This window comes from Pseudorca crassidens, chromosome 4, assembly GCF_039906515.1.
Source record: "Pseudorca crassidens isolate mPseCra1 chromosome 4, mPseCra1.hap1, whole genome shotgun sequence".
NCBI classification, from domain to species: domain Eukaryota; kingdom Metazoa; phylum Chordata; class Mammalia; order Artiodactyla; family Delphinidae; genus Pseudorca; species Pseudorca crassidens.
Genome location: NC_090299.1, coordinates 126,528,405 through 126,550,542, shown reverse-complemented (window position 1 = coordinate 126,550,542; position 22,138 = coordinate 126,528,405). Strand labels below are relative to the sequence as shown.

The 22,138-nt window shown below is 35.7% G+C and overlaps 1 protein-coding gene across 1 annotated transcript in view; it reads right to left on the bottom strand.

Annotated features, from left to right (window-relative positions):
• Positions 1 to 1,450: 1,450 nt before the first annotated feature.
• Positions 1,451 to 22,138, bottom strand: part of IQCM (IQ motif containing M) — a 349,608-nt gene continuing 328,920 nt past the window's right edge. The window contains exon 15 of the mRNA XM_067734648.1: positions 1,451 to 1,554. Within this exon, the coding sequence (XP_067590749.1) occupies positions 1,451 to 1,554 (104 nt within the window). The remainder of the gene's footprint in view (positions 1,555 to 22,138) is intronic.

The following is a 22,138-nucleotide window of genomic DNA, read 5'->3' as shown; positions in this document are numbered from 1 at the left end:
CCCCGATTGTCATAATCATAACTTAATTTTTATATTTTATTGTTATAAGGTAATTTTGATATTGTTTTTATATTAATTGTTTTCTCTTATAAATACATTTGCCATTTGAAATAGTGGCACTCATTACACAACACTCATTAGGAAATCTTGTGTTTTAGTTTATAAATGCATTTCATTATATTCTATGCTTTTGCTCCCAATTCTCTGGAATATTGAAGGCAGAAATCTAGTGAAATTTTTATCCTAATAATGCTATAAAAAGGAGCAGGCTTCTGATCTGTTATCATGCTGGGACTCAACTCATGTGTGATTTTTTTCCCTTTATTTAACTGCGCATTTTCCAGCTTTTTTTCAGTACTGAAATAAAATGTTTTTCTTTAAAATCAGGCTCTCTCAATTATCAACTGGGATAATACAGATCATTTAATTTCACAGATAAGCTAACCTCTATATTTTAGCCAGTAATCACTTTTCCCCCCTATCAAACGTTTTACTGCTAACATTTTCTGAATAGGGTATCAGCATGTTTTTTAGTCCATCTTGGTTCTGGTTTTGGTGAGGCCCTGACTTAACATGATTCTTGTAATTAGCCTTCTAAAAATTTCATTCTAGTACCTTCCATATTTACAGTTCATGAAGTAGTCTGAGAGATTTTTTTTTTAAAACCAAAGTGTCTATTACAGAGGTAATAGATCAGGCCAAGAATTGAGAAAATGGAACACCTGTCATGTATTTCCTGTCTCTTTATTCATATCAAGTCACTGTGCTGTGCATGGATTCTGTTCCCTCTACTATTATTTCTACAATCTCATTCATAGATGGAGGGAGGAAGGGAGGGAGAGAGGGATGAATGCTGGTTAGATGGTTGGATGGATGGATGGATGAATGATGGATAGATAAAATTAAATTCAAGATTCTTTAGAGACTGGTGTTAGCCACTGTGCTTCAAATCTTTTCTGAACTAAGGTAGGTAATTCAGGAATACTATATATTAGCTTTCAGTTTTTCACTTTAAAGTGAGCAATAAGAATAGGGAAAACATAATATGATGACTACACTAATAAAATATTTTAAAACACATTTTGAGAAACCATTTCCAAAAAAATGTGAGGTTCTAGAAATAAGAATCTTAACATTTCTTTATGGCATTTATTGGTACTGCAACAAACCAAATTTAAGTCTAATGAAAGGAATTCTTGATACTATGTGATTTCAACTTCATTACGATAAAAGAGATGTCGTTTATAAAAAAAGGTCCAATGAATGGTTCATCCAAAGATATTTAGTAATTATAGACTGACTTGTTGAAGTTCTTTGGATGTGCAAAGATGCTTGTCCTTTTTTCCTGTTGATACAGAATTAATCCATGGCCTATGTTAATCTATGTCTTTGGGTAGATAGGTTCAACTCTTAAGGTTTCAACATTGTATTGAAAATACTATCTTACTTCTCATGATGAATACTGTTGTCTCATTTTCCTTTCTCTCATAGATCCGGCCACCAGGTTCCCAACAATCTGGATGTTAGCTCTTTTGAGTATTGGATGTCCGCTGACTGTAAGACAAAATATATAATTACATTAATAAATTTTAAATTATATGACACAATGTATCATGCTTTTGAAATAATTTTAAAATATTATAGGAAATCAGTTATGGTTGTGCTAAAACAAAGATTTGACTTGGGCACATTTCCTTCAGGTGTATTGAGATACATTATATATCATACCACGAGATTCAGCAAGAATTACTGTTGGACCAAAGAGTTGAGAGGAAGGATGGCAGAATCTGGATTCCACCAATCTACAGCATACTTGAAATAAATAAATTAGATGCAACATATGTTTGACCATAAGAACAACAGCATTGAAAATTTTTGCATTACAATGGAATCAGTTCTGATACTGATATTCAAATCAATACAAAGCACTATTTTTATAGATGGCTTGTACTTGATTCATCTTTATGTATAAAATGCCTTCAAATAAATAAAAAACATAGATTTACTGCAGACACCATTTTAGACAGTACTAATTTACAGATATGGTCATATACTTTGCCTTTTAAGACCTATTGTTGTTATTAAACAAAAACATAACCAACTACAAAAAAACAGTTAAAGTTGTGAGAAGAACAATCCTCATTACTAACAGAAAATGAATGACTTGATGTGTTGTAAAAGGAGAAGCAGGGCATTGTTGTTTTCAGGTTTATCTATATTGCCATTAGAAAAAGAGCAAGGCTTATAATAAAAAAACTAAATTAGACTACATTCCGAATATTTATGAAATAATTAGTATTAGTAATTATCATTGCAGGTGTAATCACAGGGAAAGGCAATCACCAATTGATGTCCCAATATAGTAGTTATACAAGATAAGTGTGTTAGTTCTAAAGGTGAGATCTTAGGACTAAATGATTTCCTACTGCAATTTTTTTGATAATATGCAATACCAACCATATATTTCATCAGGCAGAGAATAGCTGAAATACAGGATTACTCAAAGTAGGTAAAATAGAAGAAAAAGTGAATATAATGGTCCAAGCTCTTGTTCTTATACATTTGTGAGTGAATCCAAATTTAATACTCAATCTTAGTTTCCTTATTTTTGAAACAGGGATAATATCTATCCTGTCTGGTTGTTAAAAGGATCCAAAAACATATGTCAAGAGATATATGTGTAAGAATAATGTATTAATATTGACCCATCAATTATAAAATATACCACACTAATGCAAGGTGTTAATAATAGGCAACAGGAGGAAGGGGTTGCAGGTGAGGGGGTATATGGGAACACCCTGTACTTTCCACTAGTATTTCTGTAAACCTAAAATTCCTCAAAAACATAAAGTCTATTAGTTAAAAATAAAGATATGTGCCTGACAATTCATTAAGTATTCAAAATATAGTTGCTGTATTATTATTATTTACACTATGAAGTTATAATATATGTAGGCTTTATAAAGAAATCACTAATAATTGTGTGAGATAATAGCAAATGTATATATATTGGTCTCTGTCCCCAGTTCCTGACACAGAACTCTTAAAACGCTTACAATTTCCTAAGTGATAACAGCACTGGGAGCATCTTTTGTTCTAATGAGGTGACTCTGGGTGGGCTACTGGATGGGGGCTGGTCACCAGAAAGACCAAGCCATGATTAAAAGCTTGGAACTTTTAGCCCCCTCCCACCAACACTTCTCCAGGGAGGGACAGGGGCTAGAAATGGAGTTAATGGTCCACCATGCCTATGTGATAAAGCCTCAATAAAAATCCCAGTGGTACGGGGTTTAGAAAGCTTCCAGGTAGATGAAAACATCCTTGGACCGGAAGGGTGATGCCACAGGGACAGAAAACAGAAGTACAGGACTCTCCCAGATCTCACCCCACTTATCTCTTCAACTGGCTATTCGTTGGTATCCTTTATCCTATCCTTTAATAAAATGGTAAATAGAAGTAAATGTTTCCCTGAGTTCTGTGAGCTTCTCTAGCAAATTGATAAAACCTGAGGAGGGAGTTATGGGAACCTCTGATTTGTAGCCAAGTTGGACACAAGTTGTGGATAACTTGATAACCTACTACTTGTAATTGGCATCTGAAGTGGGGGACAGTCTCCTGGGATGGAGCACTTAACCTGGGAGATCTGACTGGCATCTGATTCTCTCTCCAGGTGGATTGTGTCAGAATTGAGTAAAATTGTAGGACACCCAGCTAGTGTCAGAGAATTGCTTGTTGACGTGGGAAAAAACAAAACTCACACATTGGAATTGGCGACCAGAATCTTAGTTGGTGACCGGAAGTGGGACTGGGAGCAGAATCCTAAATTGCATAATATATAATTTCATAAATATTTCAATTAAATAAAGGATCATTAATTTTAGGAAGGATAAAAATGTAAGTATACATGATATATTTTTAACCCTTCAAAGTAAGTATTCTCGACCTTCATTTTTGTCATATGGCAGAACAGATTCAGAGAAAAATCTTTTTGATTAAAACAACTCAAATCCTGAATAAAACATTAAGTGTATTTTAACTGCATTGCTAAATTGGCAGAGAAGGAAGAAAATGCAAAGGCCAAAAAAAGTAAAATCAGTAACCTTAGTGAATATTTGAGTGCTAAAGCCAGTTTTTTTTTCTAAGGTTTTCTGCTGAGCCCTGGATATCTGAGCTTCAGCCTTGTGAGGGGAGTGGGGTCAGGAGGTAAAGCATAAGGTTCACTCAAAATGGGAAGCCCGGCATGAGATCACAGCAGAGTGCGGGGCCCCAGAGGGCTACACATCAGAGTAGGTGGGATAATATCACAAAATAAAGAGAGAGAAGGAGAAAGAGAGAGAGAGAGAGAGAAGGGCAGGGAAATGAAGGCAAGGGAAGAGAAGAGAAAACTTCAAAGAAGAGGACAGCAAGGAACCTTTCCCTTTTCCATGAAGCTGGGTAGATGGAGCAGAGCCTCAAAGCCACCATTGTTTGATGCCCTGGTTCATGTCACCTGTGTGGTCCAAAATACCTTAAATAAATTTAGAGTTTGTTGGGCCCCAAGAACAAATGAAAACACCTCTCTAGAGGAAAGCAACTTCAACCAAGGTCTTTAAAATATGTCATAGAAACATATTTTATTAAACCCTTATATGTTACAATCAGTTTTAAATAGAAAAACAGGCTACAAAGCAGTATCTACAATGTGATCCCAGTTTTTTTTTTTTTTTTTGCGGTACACGGGCCTCTCACCGTTGTGGCCTCTCCCGTTGCGGAGCACAGGCTACGGACGCGCAGGCTCAGCGGCCATGGCTCACGGGCCCAGCCGCTCCGCGGCATGTGGGATCTTCCCGGACCGGGGCACGAACCCGTGTCCCCTGCATCGGCAGGCGGACTCTCAACCACTGCGCCACCAGGGAGCCCTGATCCCAGTTTTTAAAAAAGTTATATGCATAGGAAACCATGTACAGTATTAAATACCAAAATATTCACAGTGGTTGGAATTATAATTTAGCTTTAGTTCTTTTCGCTTATCCATATTTATGACAGAAGATATTATTTATGTAAAATAACAGTATTAGAGATGTTCAAGTTTCTAGATTGGAATATACGGTAGAAAGTCATTTTTATTGTAGATAATGAATAATCAGAAGTTAGATCTTTGTTGATAGTCAATAATTTGAATAAATGATTTCAACTTGGGAAAATAATCAAATAAAAATAGATAATATGGTTAATATTCATTTAATAGGCTGTATTTTCAGAAAAGGGATACTAAATTTTCCTCAAAGGCTCAAAGTAAGCTTTTGTCCTCTGTTTTCTTCTAAACCATCTCTATGTTTTTATGTTCACAAGTCTATTTTATGATTTTTCATGCCATTTCCATGACCCACTCAAGGTTATATATTGTATTATTCTACACTATTGGCTACTTCCTGTCAGTGCTTCAAAATGAATCTTTGTAGAGCAACTTGGAAAGAAAACAAACACTGACTGTGTTAGAACATAAAATACACATTTAGGTCGTTGAGTATCTATTGAGTCCTATTTGTTCAGGTTCTTGCTAAGGGCTATGAGGTGATATAAAAGGCACTAGCTGAGACCTTTCTGGGTCTTCATTTCCTAATCCAGAAACAATTAAAAAAACAAACAAACAATTGCAATTATTATGCTACTCATAGACATTTAGTTTAAAAAATGAAAGTATCTACCTAATGCGGTATAATGGCCCTGCCCACCAGAAGATTATCATAGTGAATACAAAGCAAAAATATAGTCCTAGATGACAAACAATAAAGGACGTATTTAAGTAGTTACATTTGATGCTTATATGTTGCAAGGGTACAAATTTGAACCCAAGTTTTGTGCATCTGAGTATTTCAAACAGAGTTACGTCCATGAAGACTGGCTGAATAAATGCTCTAGAGATCTCTCTGCAAAGAAAGACCAAGAAATCTTCTTGGGGAAAAAAATTCTTAATATGAGAAGAGTGAGCTGAATATTTTCATCTTGGTCCAATAAGATGATGGCTGTTGGCAGGGATGAGTGGTTTCATGTGCTCTGAGCTACCTCTTGCTAAGATGATTTTGCCTTGACTCTGCACTCCCTTCTTCCCCACCCTCCCACCCCGCCAAAGAGATTCTGGCCTATAGCCTTGTGAAAGGAAGACTCAAATGAGAAAATAATGGAGCTGAAAAAGCTATTTTCCTATACCATATTCTCGGGATACTGAGAGAACAGGGTATCAGTGCTCTGAGATTAAGGGAACTGGGTTACAAGGCCAGGAGAGCGATGGGCTTTTCCCTTCAGCAGGTTGGCTTAGGCCCATATGGAATCCACACACCATGGCCTGGACAGGTGCTAGTGGCAATAGCAGCAGCAAGACACCTCCATCAGGCTTCCTGAGCTTTGGAGTGACAACGCAGACAGCACTGCAAGGGGGTGGGTGGGAGGGGGGCGAAATTTCTATGTTGCAGCTTAGAACGGTGTATTTATGAGCACAAGTGAGATATCCTAGGAGAACTTCTAGAAATAACTGCAGCTACCAGGATTGCTTTCAAAGAGACCAGAAGTTGCATAAGAGTAGGTAGAAAATTCTATGTGCCACTATTTTTGTGATTATGTATGTAGTTCCGCGTAGCAGCTGGGCCCGTGAGCCATGGCTGCTGAGCCTGCGCCTCCAGAGCCTGTGCTCCGCAATGGGAGAGGCCACAACAGTGAGAGGCCTGCGTACCGCAAAAAACAAAACAAAACAAAACAAACAAACAAAAAAACCTGAAAGGGTAAAGTAACGTTAAAGAGACTCAGGAACCAACCTGAAAAAGCTCCCAAAGTCTAATGCTGGAATAATTTCAGCAACAACAACAGAATAATGTAGTCTTAGATTATAACTCATAGTAGGAAAGAAATATGTAGGAAAGAAATATTTATAAGTACATATTGATATAAATAAATGATTGAATAAAAGGGGAGAAAATATCTAATAATTCTTAATAATTTATGTTGATACTCCCACCTCCAAGAAAAAAGTTGAATTCCTCCATTCCTCCCCATTCCCTCCCCCAGTGTGAGCTGGACTTAGATATATGCTTTCAAAAAATAGGTTGCAGAAGGTGGATGGGAGGAAAGTTACTTTATAGTGAGTGGAGAAACCTGACAAATACTACCTTGGCCAGGTGATTAAGGTTAACAGCACTGGGGATAAGTCATATTGATAGCATGTTCCTGCTGATATGATGTGGTGAGGAGGGCACGTCACCTCTGACATTCTTTCAAAAAATGTATAATCTCAGCATTTAAAAAAACAATAACAATGAGAATAACAGCTGTCATTTAATGTACATTCATTCTGTGCCAGGCACTGTGCCGAGCACTTTACTTACCTTACTTTCTCTTTCCACCAATACCTGATGCTATCATGATTATTATTATAGGAAACTAAGACTCATATCAGTGACATGTTTCAATGGATAAATAATTCTTGATCTACATATGGACTGCAGAACCTTTTATAACAACTCATTGGAAAACATAGCACTCTATATATATCACTTATTTTTAAAGTAGGTCTAAGTTACATTATATTATTGCTTCTTTTTTTATACATTTGTCCTGTATCTTCAAAATATCAATAATTCACTTCTTTTTCTCAGTGCACTAATCTCTATGAGTGTGTCTTGCAGATAGATGAGTGTTCAATAAATAATTTTGATAATGCTTATTTTTGTTTTATAAAAATGACATCGTACCATGCATATTTTGCTTTCTTCACTCAAGAAGGATTAATTCATGGAAATTCCTTCAAGCTAACTAGTATAGCTCTAATTCATTATTTTAAGCGGTACATAGTATTTTGTGATATGAATAGACCATAATATTCCTCTACTGATTAATGTTTACTTTGTTTCTCAGTTTTTCCAAAGAAAAATAATGTTAAAATAAGCATGTTTGTTTGTTTGTTAGGTAGTGGTTTTATTTCTATATGATAGATTCTCAAGATGGAGTGCAGAAACACATTTTTAATTTTAATTGATATTGTCAAGGTGCTTTCTAAAACACTGTAAAATTCATATTTCTACCAGCAATGTGTGATGGTACTTCTTTGCTCATATCCCAGCCAACAATAGCAATTATTTTGTTTTGTTTTAATTTTGGCCGATCTAAAAGCTGCTAATCTACTGAGTTTCCTCATCCACTAGTGACTTTGAGCATCATTGCATATATCCAATAGCTGTTGGATTTTTGTTTTGTGAATGGTTTCTCTACATTTTTTGTCTATTTTGCTATGATTGTTCCCTTGTTCCCGATTTTAAATAGCTCACTGTATTAAACCTCTGCCTTCAAAAATGCAATTCCACTCCAAATCAAATTTATTTTTAATTTTTTTTTGAATTTTTGAATTTTATTTTATTTATTTTTTATACATCAGGTTCTTATTAGTTATCTATTTTATACACATCAGTGTATTCATGTCAATCCCAATCTCCCAATTCATCCCACCACCACCACCCCTCTACCACTTTTCCCCCCCTTGGTGTCCATACGTTTGTTCTCTGCATCTGTGTCTCTATTTCTGACTTGCTAACCCGTTCATCTGTACCATTTTTCTAGGTTCCACATATATGCATTAATATACAATATTTGTTTTTCTCTTTCTGACTTACTTCACTCTGTATGACAGTCTCTATGTCCATCCACATCTCTACAAATGACCCAATTTCGTCCCTTTTTATGGTTCAGTAATACTCCATTGTATATATGTACCACATCTTCTTTATCCATTTGTCTGTCGATGGGCACTTAGGTTGCTTCAATGACCTGGCTATTGTAAATAGTGCTGCAGTGAACATTGGGGTGCATGTGTCTTTTTGAATCCAAATCAATTTTTTAAATAAATTTGCTTATGGTGTTTTTTCATAGAAAAGTTTTGAAAGTTTTATGTATAAGCAAGGTCATTTTTCTTTTCTTCTGTATTCTTTTTGAGTACTATCTTTCCTGCTCCTACCTTAAATATGTAGTTCTCTAGATTTCCTATCAGATTTATTTATTTAGTTAGTTACTTAATTATATACCTATTTATTTATTTACATGGTTGTTCAGCTTTCTCAACTGCCTCTTTTAGTATCTATTGATATTATCATATGATTTTTTTCTCCCTAAAAATGTTGATGTAATAAACTATGGGAATAGAATTCTTAATTCTTAATATGGTATCATCCTTCTGTTTGGAACAGAATGTTTAATCGATGGCTGGGACAACTTACTTGTCTCCAAGTACTCTGTACTCATGACTACTAAGGCAAAGACTGCCAACTTCTTCCACCCTGTCAGAAACTGTTTTGGATCTTTCAGGCCCAATTACAAGAAATCAACTCTTAGTAAGAGCCCTTCAGCCAGGTTTACATAAAAGTGACCTGGGCATCTTCCATGAGCTGGTTCTCATTCTCTGACCAGTGGCTAAGAAATGAGGCTTTGAAGCAAAGACGTTAGAGATGAAAATACAAGAGCAATTCTAGAATTTTCAAATAGAAATCCTTCATCATATTTCTTTAAGGGGGTGATAGAAAAAGACAAATTAACACAAGCATAAGACTTTAGAATATATGTAAAACACACAAATAAGAAATTTCTCTGAGTTGATGTAGATCCTAACATTCCAAACAAATATATGAGATTAACTTGAGGAGGAGGCCCATCTAGAAAACACATTTTTAAATCCTAGGAAAAAATGTGTACAAATGTATTTTACCCCAGATGTTCTCCATAACTTAGTATATCTCTTGACCTTCCTTGGTTTTCCATCTCCTTGTCATAAAATGAACGTGGTATGGTATTATTACAAAAATCCACTAGGAAATACTCAAACAAGTGCTTCATTATTTATTTTAGTCTATATTAGGACAATAGCATAGTGAAGATTCAAACTGCTGAATTGCCTCTGAGAAGAAACAATCACAAGAAAATTAAAGTGTTCCAATATATGTGTACACTGGAAAAGAGCAAAGATGGTTCAACCATCTGTGTTATAACCTACTGAGCTCTAACTGAAATCCAATTGATCTTAATGGGATTTAGCTAAGGACAAACAAAGCAGGATGGTCAATATCTCACCAGGAAGTGATAAAAATTCTTGTGACATTTTTAGCACAAAGCAAATTTTGGGATCAGCAAGAAGAGAATTCAAATACTGGCACTACTAACTTAGCGCCTCTGTGTTCTCAGGAAAGATGAGCTTGCCTTTCTTCAACTGTAAAATGAAGATAATAAGAGGACTTAACCTAAAAGGATTAGCATAGGAATTTAATGAGAAAATGCACACAAAGCACTTGATTTAGATTTGAATACATCATAATTTCTTAATAAATTTTAGCTGTTGTTATTGCCCTTCTCATTTTTTTTTTCAGTCATCCTTTACTGAGATGGAGATTAGTTTATCAGCATCTGCCTTAGTATATATTTATTTATTGGGTATATTGAGGTTAAAAAAAAAAAAGTGTGTTTGCTATGTGAATGCAACTTCCAGACAGGCAAACAACCTCTTCCAATGGACCGCCAGTTTGTTTCCTCTAAATTTTTCCTATATATTCTCTATTTACCACTGATGCGCCTACATTCTGATGTGAAGACAACTGAAATGTACAATTCTTTCTCCATTCTGATTGGGTTTCAATACACAACACTAGCTCCCCTGCCCACACACATTTCCCAAGTTAAACTCTGAGGAATAGAAATTTCATTTTGTTTAATCTTCTTCAATTAATCGGATAGATAAATCTATCTGGTGTGTATAAGAGATCTACCAATGCACAGCCCAAACTTCCTGCCCTCCCACCTCTCCCTTCTTTTATGAGCAAAACTTGGAAATATTGAAAGACTCAGGCTGGTAGAGTTCCACCAGTTTCATTTTCCCAGACCTTGAATCTAGGCAATGACAACTTCTGAGCAAGCATATTTATTAATTTATTAATTATTAATCCCTTTCCATACAGGATCCACATCTGCGGAAAGGTTGAGAACAGGGTATGTTCAAAGGGTAAATTCGCTCACAGTTATACTTTACCACTAGATGGCACTCTTTGTCATATCGAAGCAAATGTGGGGTCACTTCCTACTACCAAAATGCTCTGCAGTAGGCACTTGGCCTGCACCTGAGAAACATCTAACAGTAACAGTGACTTTGTCACACTGGAAGCAAATAATAATTTCCAATGTAAGACCAAGTCTGGCCTTGATGAGGATAGGAAAATCCAATTATCTCCACCAACAAGAACCTCATTTAATAGGTACCCACCTCCAGTGGGCTGAAGGCTACCTGCAGTGTTTCTATCTCCAACAGTATCCAGCTTTCCACACTCCATCATTCCAGAGGCTTATGGAATCACCTTTTACCCCCACAGACTGTGCTGTCACTATGGTATCAGACTGTGGTGTCACTAGCAAGAACTCAGATGAGCTTCCAATTTTGTGATGAAAACCAATACATCTTTACCATGTAAAACTCCTATGTAAACATGATCCAATTGTTCCTGATTCTCCAAGATTCATTCTACTACTGCTGACAGGTCATGGAAGTTAATTTTCAGGCTGAAAATGGGCATTTTTCTTTCTCAAAGATGCACAAGAACTGAACAGATAAATTCCAGCAACAGTTTTTCAATAAGTCCAGCCCAGAAACATTTTTGTGGAGCTGAGGTCATGAAAAGACCCCAGTTCTAAGCATTCTACATCACACTTAACATTTTGTACTTACAAAGAAGCCCAGCCCTAGAGATTTAGTGGCATGTTCTAATCATGACCAAGTCCTTTTTCTCTATTTGATGCTTCTTATGAATTTCTCAAGTTTTTAAAAAATTATTGTAATTATTCTGAACCAAGAAAAAAACTTGCTTAATTGCAAGTTCCACAGCAGTGGACACATTCTCAGAGGCCCAAGTTTATCTGACATGAAAATTCTCTGAACAGAAGAATTTTAAACCCTTCAAAAATTAGGTCTCCATTGAGACTTGGTTAAAACTCATGTCCAATTGAAAATTTTAAAAAGTACTTCCTTAATCTAGTAAATTTATATGGTGCTGAATAGGTTTTCTTCTCTTTCTGGCATTTCTTGCCTTAAGTAGGTCATCCTAAACACAATTGTAATTAGCACAAGTTCAGTTTCGTGGATGTCTCTCTCCTTTGCAGCTCCCTTTGATCAGAAAAAAAAAAAATGGTGAAATGTACTCTTGGCTCAATTACAGAGTAATTTTAATGCTGAGCCCAGCAAGTTGGGTTTAAAACTCTAGATTATAGATCCCACAATGTTACCCCAATATAATTCAGGGGTTCATGTGATCTCGTTTCTGACATAATCTAGGGTAATGATAAAGAATTCTAATTTTTACTCATCATAAGAAAATGCCCATATACACACTACTATTCAAGATTTGAATCTAGCCGGTCAACAGACTTTGTACTTTTGCCTTTTGTCTGAATGTTAATTATTTGCATACATATTTAACTGAGATATATATTTATATGGTACACAAATATTTTATGCACATTATGATTTTAGCTCTAGGAATTTAAATTTAAAATTATACAAGCATTTATAAACATCTTCTATTCTTGGATCTCGATTCTGTAGTGGATTGATTCCTCCCTTCAACCTTCCACCTCGATCTAGAGCAACCGGAGATACAAAAACTGTATTTCTGAGATGGCCTTGAAACTGACTCTGGATGTTAATTGCCTTCTACCAACTAGCTACACTTTCATAAGATTTGGAAGGGAAAGTGATGTGGAGACCATCTTTCTACCCTTTTCTTTTTTTTCTTTCTGCTAGTAGATAAGGTCAAAGAAAGGCAAGTTTGTTCTGCTCAAGTATTCCAAAGACTCTTACCTAAACTCCTGGGTGACTAGAAGTATTTGCAGCAGCAGCAACAAAAACATCTTCGTGACTTCACATCCTGATTTCCGGAACAGCTACTGGGATGTGTTCTTGTATTCATAGCTCCAGTGGCAGCCACCAAGATGGTAACTTCCCTAGTGGGTCAGACCTTCATTGCTCTGAGAGTCACTCCTAGAAATCCAAACTAGAAACCATCCCTTCACCATTCAACAATTTTTTACAGGTCTTTTTAAAAAAATGTTATTGAAATATAGTTGATTTACAATGTTGTATTTAATTTCTGCTGTACAGCAAAGTGACTCAGTTTTACATGTATATAGTATTTTCATATTCTTTTCCATTATGGTTTAACACAGGATATTGAATCTAGTTTCCCGTGCTGTAAAGTAGGACCTTGTTGTTTATCCATTCTATATATAATAGTTTGTATCTGCTAATTCCAAACTCCCAACACATCCTTTCCCCACCCACCCCCCTTGGCAACCACAGTCTGTTCTCTATGTCTGTGAGTCTGTTCCTGTTTTGTAGATAGGTTCATTTGTGTCATATTTTAGATTCTACATATAATAATCATATGGTATTTGTCTTTCTCTTTCTAACTTACTGCGCTTAGTATGATAATCTCTAGGTCCATCCATGTTGCTGCAAATGGCATTATTTCATTCAGCATTTTTTAAAGTATTAATTTTTGGCATCAAATCAGTTTCTTCTTAACATTTCTAGTGTGCTTTTCATTTCCTGTGCTGAGCCTTGACTGATAAAGTATTCATTGTCTGAATTGTATTACTGCTGTCTGGTAAAAGTTCTTGAAGCTGATGCCTTTTAGAGACTGTGGAGCTGCTGCATCTTGCAGTTTTTTCTTTTCATGCATTCTGGTCCATCGTCCTCACCTAGTCCTCCTTTCCTTAGTAATCCTGTCCATTCACTACTTTAGAACCATTTATGGAAACTATTTTGTCAATCAAGCTTAATTTATCCCTTGGTTCCAGTTTAGGAATGTTAACATCATTTTGAAAGAAAAAGAAAATTCAGGAAATAGAATGTTTGTTTTAAGGCATTTAAAATGACAGTGTTCTGAATGAAGGGAAGTTTTGTTTGTTTCTTTTTCTCTTCTCTGGTATATTTAAACCAGGAAATATGTCCTGATCCCCAGCTCCTACCACTTTTCACCACTGCTGCTACATCCTTTGCTGCTGCTACTATTGCTGCTTCACCCTTGCCCTGAAAATTCTGTTTCGAAAAGTAGTGTAGGTACTGTACTTGATATTTTGCATTTGTCACAAAATAGAAATGTTTTCAAGATAAGTGTGTATAAAAATTAGTGGTCAAGATCATGCCAAGTCCCTTGCCTCTGCCACAGTTTTGCACAAAATCCTTTGTGCTGAAAATCCCACCTTTTATTTTATTTTTTTTAGGATATTCTTTATGAGCAAAATTTAGCCTAGGAATAGCCATTAAGGAAGTCCCAAATCCGGGAGATTGGGATTGACGTACATATACTGATGTGTATAAAATGGGTGACTAATAAGAACCTGCTGTATATAAAAAAAAGGAAGTCCCAAATCCATTCAGTTAAAAAGCTCAGTAAGTTCATATCAAACAATAAATATTGGTACCAGAGCACCTTGCTGAATTTGTTCTCAGCTAAACACTAAAATAAATACCATACATATTTATATGTGATGGTTGTTGGGAAGACTATCAGAAGGGTAAACAACATTTGGGGAAACCATCCGCCATTTCTTTCTTTGTACCTGACCAAAAATATGTTCAGCTGGTATTTGTGCTACTACATAGATGGGCGCCTACAGCCCATCTGATACTTCTGCTTTCATCCTCTTTCTCTGAAGAAGGGAAGGAGGAGACAGAGAGACCAAAAACTATGCCCAAGTCCCAAAATGCCATGGCCAAACCAGAGGAATATCCTAACAAAGGAGAAAGTCTTTGTCAACAGGAGCTAAGTTAGCTCCTACTTTTTGGTTTATGGATGGCAAGGATTTTGTAGAAAAAAAGAAAAAAAATTAAGTAAAATACAATTTCCACTCTCAGATTATTTCAAACATTAGTTTGAAAGTTAATCGGGTTAATGCACTTCTGTGGAAAGAACTGGGACTTTTTGCACTCTGGTTTCTTTCCAGATCTTTTACAAAAACATAAACACAATTCCCATTTACATCTTCTTGCTATTCCATTGTGTTTTTCCTAAATATTATAATTCATTGATTCTTCCTCCCAGTTTATGTCTCTTTAAATTCAGATTGGAAGTATGGAATTTCCTTAGCAAATAGTATTAGATGCTGCAAGATTATTTTAATTTAAATTTACTATAAATAATCATTTAATGAAATAAGCAAATGTCTATTCCATTTTCATTGACAGGGCCAGAGGGTAATATTTGAGTATTTTGTTTCCAACAATTTATTATGAATATTTTCAAACATACTAAAACTGTGAATGAATTATACAATGAAAACCACTTAGATTCTACAATTAATAATTTACTGGACTTTATCATGTATCTCTCCATCTATCCGCCCTGTTTAAGGATTTTGTAATCAAATAATAGGAAGAATGAGCTGAAAAACATGGGCATGACTGAATAGAAATCCCCTCACTCTTAATATTTTCAACATTTTGACTTTGCTTTTTCCTCTCTAAACATTTCTATAAACATTTGGAGGATGTTTGAAATGAACACTGAGATTATGACTCATATCTCAACGTTTTCGGCAGGTTTTCCCATGTTTTTCAATAATGCAGGTTTTGTTGAGCAGTAGAGGAAGAAGGGTTATCTTTGAGTATCAGAGTAATATATAAAGCTCCTTACATGTCACGACTCTGCCCTCGATTTTTAAATAATGGGATTTTATAAAAAGACTGAATAAAGGACTCTAAAGCGATAAACTACAGAGAGATATAAGATGCTATTGCCAAAAACAGATAGCATTCAATTAGTTTTTTAAGGGCATTCTTATCACATCTACTCCTAATATTAGCTTTCTCAATAAACAATAGCCTGCTGCAATATTGCCAGGGTTGCCCAGCTGAGATGACAATGTGCAGTGACAGATGATAGGGACCATCTGAAATTGTTGATGTGATTCACAAATGGCACTCACTGGCCGCTCAGTCTTTAAGATCATTCAGTGACTCTAACAAGATACCAGATTAATATTTATGTGGTAACAGAGATAAGAAATGCATTTTTCTGCAATAAAAAATGAACTAAAAATATGTTGTGGGTTTATTTTCACTTACTTTTATCTAACTGAGCCTAATGTGTACATAAAAAACAATAAACACAAATCTTTCTGCTTTTTAAAAAGGGTTTAAATATTGTGTGCCTATTCAAGACTTTAGTTAAGATTTACAGCTTGTATTTGCTATAAATGAAGGGAAAATAGGTAGGGAAAAATATCTCTATGATTTAATGTAATCATGCCACCATTCACACTAGCTTACGTCAGTCTCTAATTTTTAAACATATGAATTAGCACATTAAACTACTGGGTCAAACTAAAGTTTAGAATAATATTTTATAATCTGTTCTTTTTCTCCAGAACATTGAAATTTTCTAGTTTTAAAATTTTAAAAATTCATTATTTTAAATCGTCTAACTAAAAATTATATTTTCAAGATATTTTGGCACATTGGCCAATTTGATAGGATTGAAACATTTGAACTTCTGAAAGGAAATGAAATATTTAGATTGAAATTTTTGTAACATTCCCAATTCAAGACACAAACCAACTGTTGGCTTATGATAAACAAAACATTTCTTAACATTATCTGTGAGGCTCTAAAAGGTCTGGCCCCTTCCTACCTTTCAAGTCTCATCTGGAAGGATGTTCACAGGATTTCTAGGTAAGGCAATACTCTAGTTTTCTCTTACCATAATGAGCTGCTGCTTCTTATTCTTTTAAGGATTATTCTTCCTTCTCTCTGACTTGGTATCAAATTCTGTGCCTTGAAGCCTCCTCTATCTTTATCCCCCTTCTTCCCCAGAACTATGCCCTTAAATAACATACATTTGTTAACAGCTATCAAATTGATATCTCCAGCTTCAATAGCTCTCTAAGCTCCAGATTTGATGTGAAAGGGGACCCTAAAATCCACTGCATATCAAGGGTAAGAAAAATGAACACTTTCAGTGATATCCTAGACTGACTAGAGGAGATTTTACATATCTCTTCCCAATTCTCTGTTCAGTAACATCAAAGTTGGAGAGTCATAGGTATATATTCTGCCTGACATTGCTGCTGTGAAGAGTAATGTGTTATAGAGCAGAGGAAATGAGATAGTAATGGGCAGAATAAAGCAAATATGCAAAGAGCAACAGTGCTAAGAGATCCTGTGGTTCAGGAAAGAGGGAGAGAAGGCAAGTTGACATTCCATAACCCATAATCCCATGTAGCATGGCTCTGCTGTCTGCAATTGGGTTTCATGTGCCTACATTCTGTTTTTTAAATAAACATGTTTTGCTTAAAAGTTCTTATTAAAAATTGCCGTTAAAGATTTAGTTGAGAAAAAAATATCCCACTAACATCAAGATATGGTACCAAATTGACCTCTTGCAATCACCACTTAGATGTGCATTAGTCATCTCAAAATTCACGTCTAAAACTGAACTGAATTTCCCCCAAAGCTGCTTCATTCACATTTCCTCTTCTTCCTCAGCTCAGTAAATCCAACATTTTTAGTTGTTCAGGCTAAAATCATTAGACTTTGACTCCTTTTCTCACACATAACTGTATCCTCTCCCATTGCGTGTCCTGCTGGCTCTATCTTCTGAATATATTCAGAATCTGAATACTTCTCATCATCTCCATTGTCACCACCCTTTTCCAAGCCATTATCCTCTCCTGCCCGGATTATTGCAATAGCTCTTATTAGTCCCTGCTTCTGCCTCTCTCTGCCTCACCCTCCCACCCCTCAAGTCTATTTTCTACACAGCAGCCAGAGTAAATCTTGTCACTCTTCTGATCAACACTCCATCAAGCTTCCCATTTCCCTCAGGCTAAAAGCCAAAAACTTGATAATGACCCCTGCCTCTTTAGCTCTGTAACCTCCCCTCTAACTATGCACCTCTTCATTTATTTCCTTCACTACACGGGCTCCCCTGCTGTCCTGAAACACTCCAGACACTCTCCTTTCAGGTTCTTTGCCTTTGCTGTTCCTTTTTTTTAGAATTTCTCCTCAATGATCCCCCTGGCACAATTCCTCACCACTTCAGGTGTTTGCTTAAATGGCACCTTCTACATGCAGATTTCCTTGCTCATTCCATTTAAATTGAAGCACCACCTACTCCCAGGACAACCTAATCACTTCTAGCCCCTTTCTGCCATACAGTTTACAACCATATAACACAGTGTGTATTTTATTCATTTTGTTTATTTTCTGTTTCTCTCCACTAGAATATAAACTCTTGGCTGGCAGAAATTGTTGACTATTTAGATCAGAGCTGTATCCCCGTGTGCCTAGAATGATGCCTACTATATAGTAGATGCTCAATAAACCTTTGAATAAATGAATGAGTGAATTCAGATAATAAATAAAAATACTTGTGGGGGTGAAGTTGGAAAAATGGCTGAATTACACAAACTATTTGCCTCCACTGCCTTAATTCAATGGAATATTGCCAACTCTTTGTTTTGTTCTATTTTGATTCTGCATCTGTGTAGAGTTCGTTTCCAAAATTTGGGGATGTATAGTAATTTAGTCAGGGAAAAAGTTGTTTCCATGGATGCCTGGTAAACTGATTACAATGAAATTGGCAGTGGGTCCTAGCTTTAATATGACACCATGCCATATTATAATTCTAATTTCCACTATAAAGTTTTTCTAGTGGCAGAATGGGTACTTTCCCAGGTCCTTTTATTTTTTTACAAAACTTAGATAAAAAGCTCATGTTGTATTTGGCACCTGATCATTCACAGCAATCTTCTCAGATAAAAACACAGAGTCAGTGAGAAGAAAGGAAAAAAATCTCCTGCAGACCAGAAGGGAATAATCCCTTGCTATATGCTAATGAACCAACAATAAAGGCCCTATTATGTTATTGTTTTGAATGATATTGTTCACATTAAGTTTCAGTGATGCCAAAGGCAGAATCACCCAGAGGCTTGGATACATCAGTTAGGACAATGACACATACTTAAGCTCATCAATATTAACAATGGCTGGTGCATCTAGTTTAGACCAAAATGAAAAAAATGGAAACTTGAGTTTTCTTTTTAGTCTTATTTGGACATTATTGATCATATTCTTGAACAGAAAAAAAAAAAGGAAAATTATACTGTGGTATCAATACCCTGAAATACACACAAACATATGTCCTAATGGGACAACACCAGCATTAAAAGTATCTTGAGACCCCTGCCTGTTCCCAGGCTAAAATAGTAATACTAATTGTCCTTGTCTTGAATCTCTTGTGCCCTCACATTCTAAGATTTTTAAGTCTGGTTAGACTGGTAATTGCTTCCATTGCCATATGTAGACACTTTAAAAAATGATGTAGGTGATAGAAACCAGAGACAAAATGCATCATACATATATTTTGACTTGCTCATAAATCTAGGAAATTTAGAGGATCTCTAGTCATTAAATTATGTTTGAAATATGTGGATAATGAATATCTCTATGGCCCTCTAAGGATAATGCAGATTCCAAATTAGACACTAGAATTTTTTACCACATGAATGTGACACTGAGATCAGATGGACAGCATTCTGGCATATTCAATAAAACACAGTTGACACAATTCTGTTTTTTAAGTGTACAATTAAAGTTATGTCACAAACTGAGTAGCTGATTTCAGAAATTTTTAAATATTCAGCTGCAAAATTGACTATTAAATTTGGACAGCTGGATCTTTTTGGCCAAATGTCGACTGAAAGGATGGGCTAAATTCCTCCATTATTAATCCTCACATTCTCTATAGAACATTCTGGAGTATGTTATACATTAGAATTTCTTATGAAGTTACAGTTTCTATGAATGTGAAAATCATGTAGGACAGATGATGGAAAGTATGTCTTCTAATGAAATTTGAGACCTGAGAAGAACACTGGTGATCACCTAAGCTCAGTTTTTTCTTTCATTTTACAGATAAGAAGTTTCAATTCCAGTAAAGAAAATGATATGGAGTCATATTAATAGTTATAATTGCATTATGTGACTGAAGGGGATCAGAATATGCAGTCCCAAAATACGTCACTCTGGCAAAAGAATTATTTTGAGTTGAGGGCAACTGAAGGGCAGCAGAGGCAGGAAGAACTCTCTGCTCTTCCACTTTCTGCCTAAAAGCAGGGCATACATTTTCCTTTGTGAAGGTGTTCTCCTCCCCTCTCCTGTAACAGGAAGAGAATGACTTTTAATCTCACTGCAGAGTCACTGACTTGAGCCTGCATAACAAACTTTATTAAACAATCCATATGTTCCACTAGTATCCCCATATATTTACCTTCCCAAAATTTGCTACACCTAGAAGCCCAAACCCCTTTTCCTTTGTCTAGTTACTTCTCCACAACCTAATGTTACTTGGTAAAATGGTATATAAGCCCGCAGGTTTAACTGACTCTTTGGGACTTTCATTTCTTCTCTGTGAACCCCTCCCCATACATTGCATGTAAAAGTATTGAAGTCAATAAAATATGCATGCTTTTTTTCCTGTTAGTCTGTCTTTTGTCAGCTTAACTTGCAAGTCTCATTCATAAACCTAAGAGGGTAGAGGAAAAGTTTTTCCTGCCCTACATGACAAACGATTATTTGCCACTCAGTTAAATAGAATTTACGCAGAAACAGCTATTTCTGAGTTAAGAATTTACTCAGAAACAGCTATTTCCACAGTGTGTTTATAATCTAGCTGTGGGTGATTTAGCTTTATTACTTAAAAAATTGTACATCCTACACTATCCACTTCAGAACTCCATCCCTTTTATCTTCTACACGTGTTGCAGGAGAAGGGGAGATGCGGGGAGTGGGTGCTATTGCCGTTCATCCTAAAAGACTGTTTTAGAACGATATGAGAGGGAGAGAGAGCCTACTGGTTTAAAGTTGTGGCACTAGCTATATTTCAGGATTTAATTTTTAAATAGTCTTAATCTGCCTCCTTATTAATACCCTGAACACAGTTAAGTGCTTACAAAATATCAGACACTTGCTAAAAATGAGGAAGCCGTGATGCCTATCCTTAAAGGGCTTACAGTCGAACATGAGGAGACAGTTTAAAAAACAAGGAGTAGAATGAAGAGATTACAGACACCATGATAGTAGCCTGTTGCCAGAATAACAGAAGGACAAAGGCGAGAGTAGATAACTATATCACAGTATGGGTTGACAAAAATGAATACAGAAGGTGGCCCTTGAGCTCATGAAAAGTTGCCTGTGAAGAGGAAGGTGATAAGTAAGATATGCCACTTTTACACTGAGTCAATCACAAATTCATCTCAAAGATTCCTAGAAGCCAAGACGTTTTCCCCAAAATACAGACCCAAATATCCAACTGACTTGACAAATCCATCAAGTTCAACATGTTTAACACCCAACTTAAAATCTTTCCTTACAAATCTGGTCTTCTTCACTATAGATATTCCATCTGTTTCTCAAGTTAGAAATTCGAGTCAAACTTGACTCTTTCTATTATCAAACCATTGTCAAGTTATTGATTTTACCCGCAGAATACCTTTCAAATAAGTTCAAGTTTTTCAATTTTCTCCATTACTACTGTAATTCAAACTATGAGCATCAACCACTTCTACTATTGCATTACTTAAGGACTTAGAAGCATGCCTAGTACATAGTAAATGCTCAGTAAATATACTGAATAAATGATTGACTCAACTGGTTTCCTTGTACCCCTTTTGCTTACCTTTAATTCATTTTCCAAGGGGAAAAATGGTCTTTTCAGCTCTCTAGTATTATCATGCCATTCTCCTATATAAAAACCACACTGGCTTTAAAGAAAAAAAATTAATAAGGCTTAAAAGGTCCTGCATGAATGGGTTGGTTAATGCTCTGTCTTGCACAAAACAAGATGAGAAATGTGTGTCTGTGTACTTGTAATTTATTACCACTGTATAGGATTTGCACTGTGATGTCAACCTCCACATTGAATAATTGGGAACTCTGAGTTTGCCATACTTCAGTGGATACAAGAGGAGGGAAAAGATTGGGGAGGAAGGTGGTGATCCCACATGGCACACACTTTTTGAAACAAAATTTCTGATTATAAATATTTTCAAACACAAAGTATAGAGAATATATAACAAACATTTA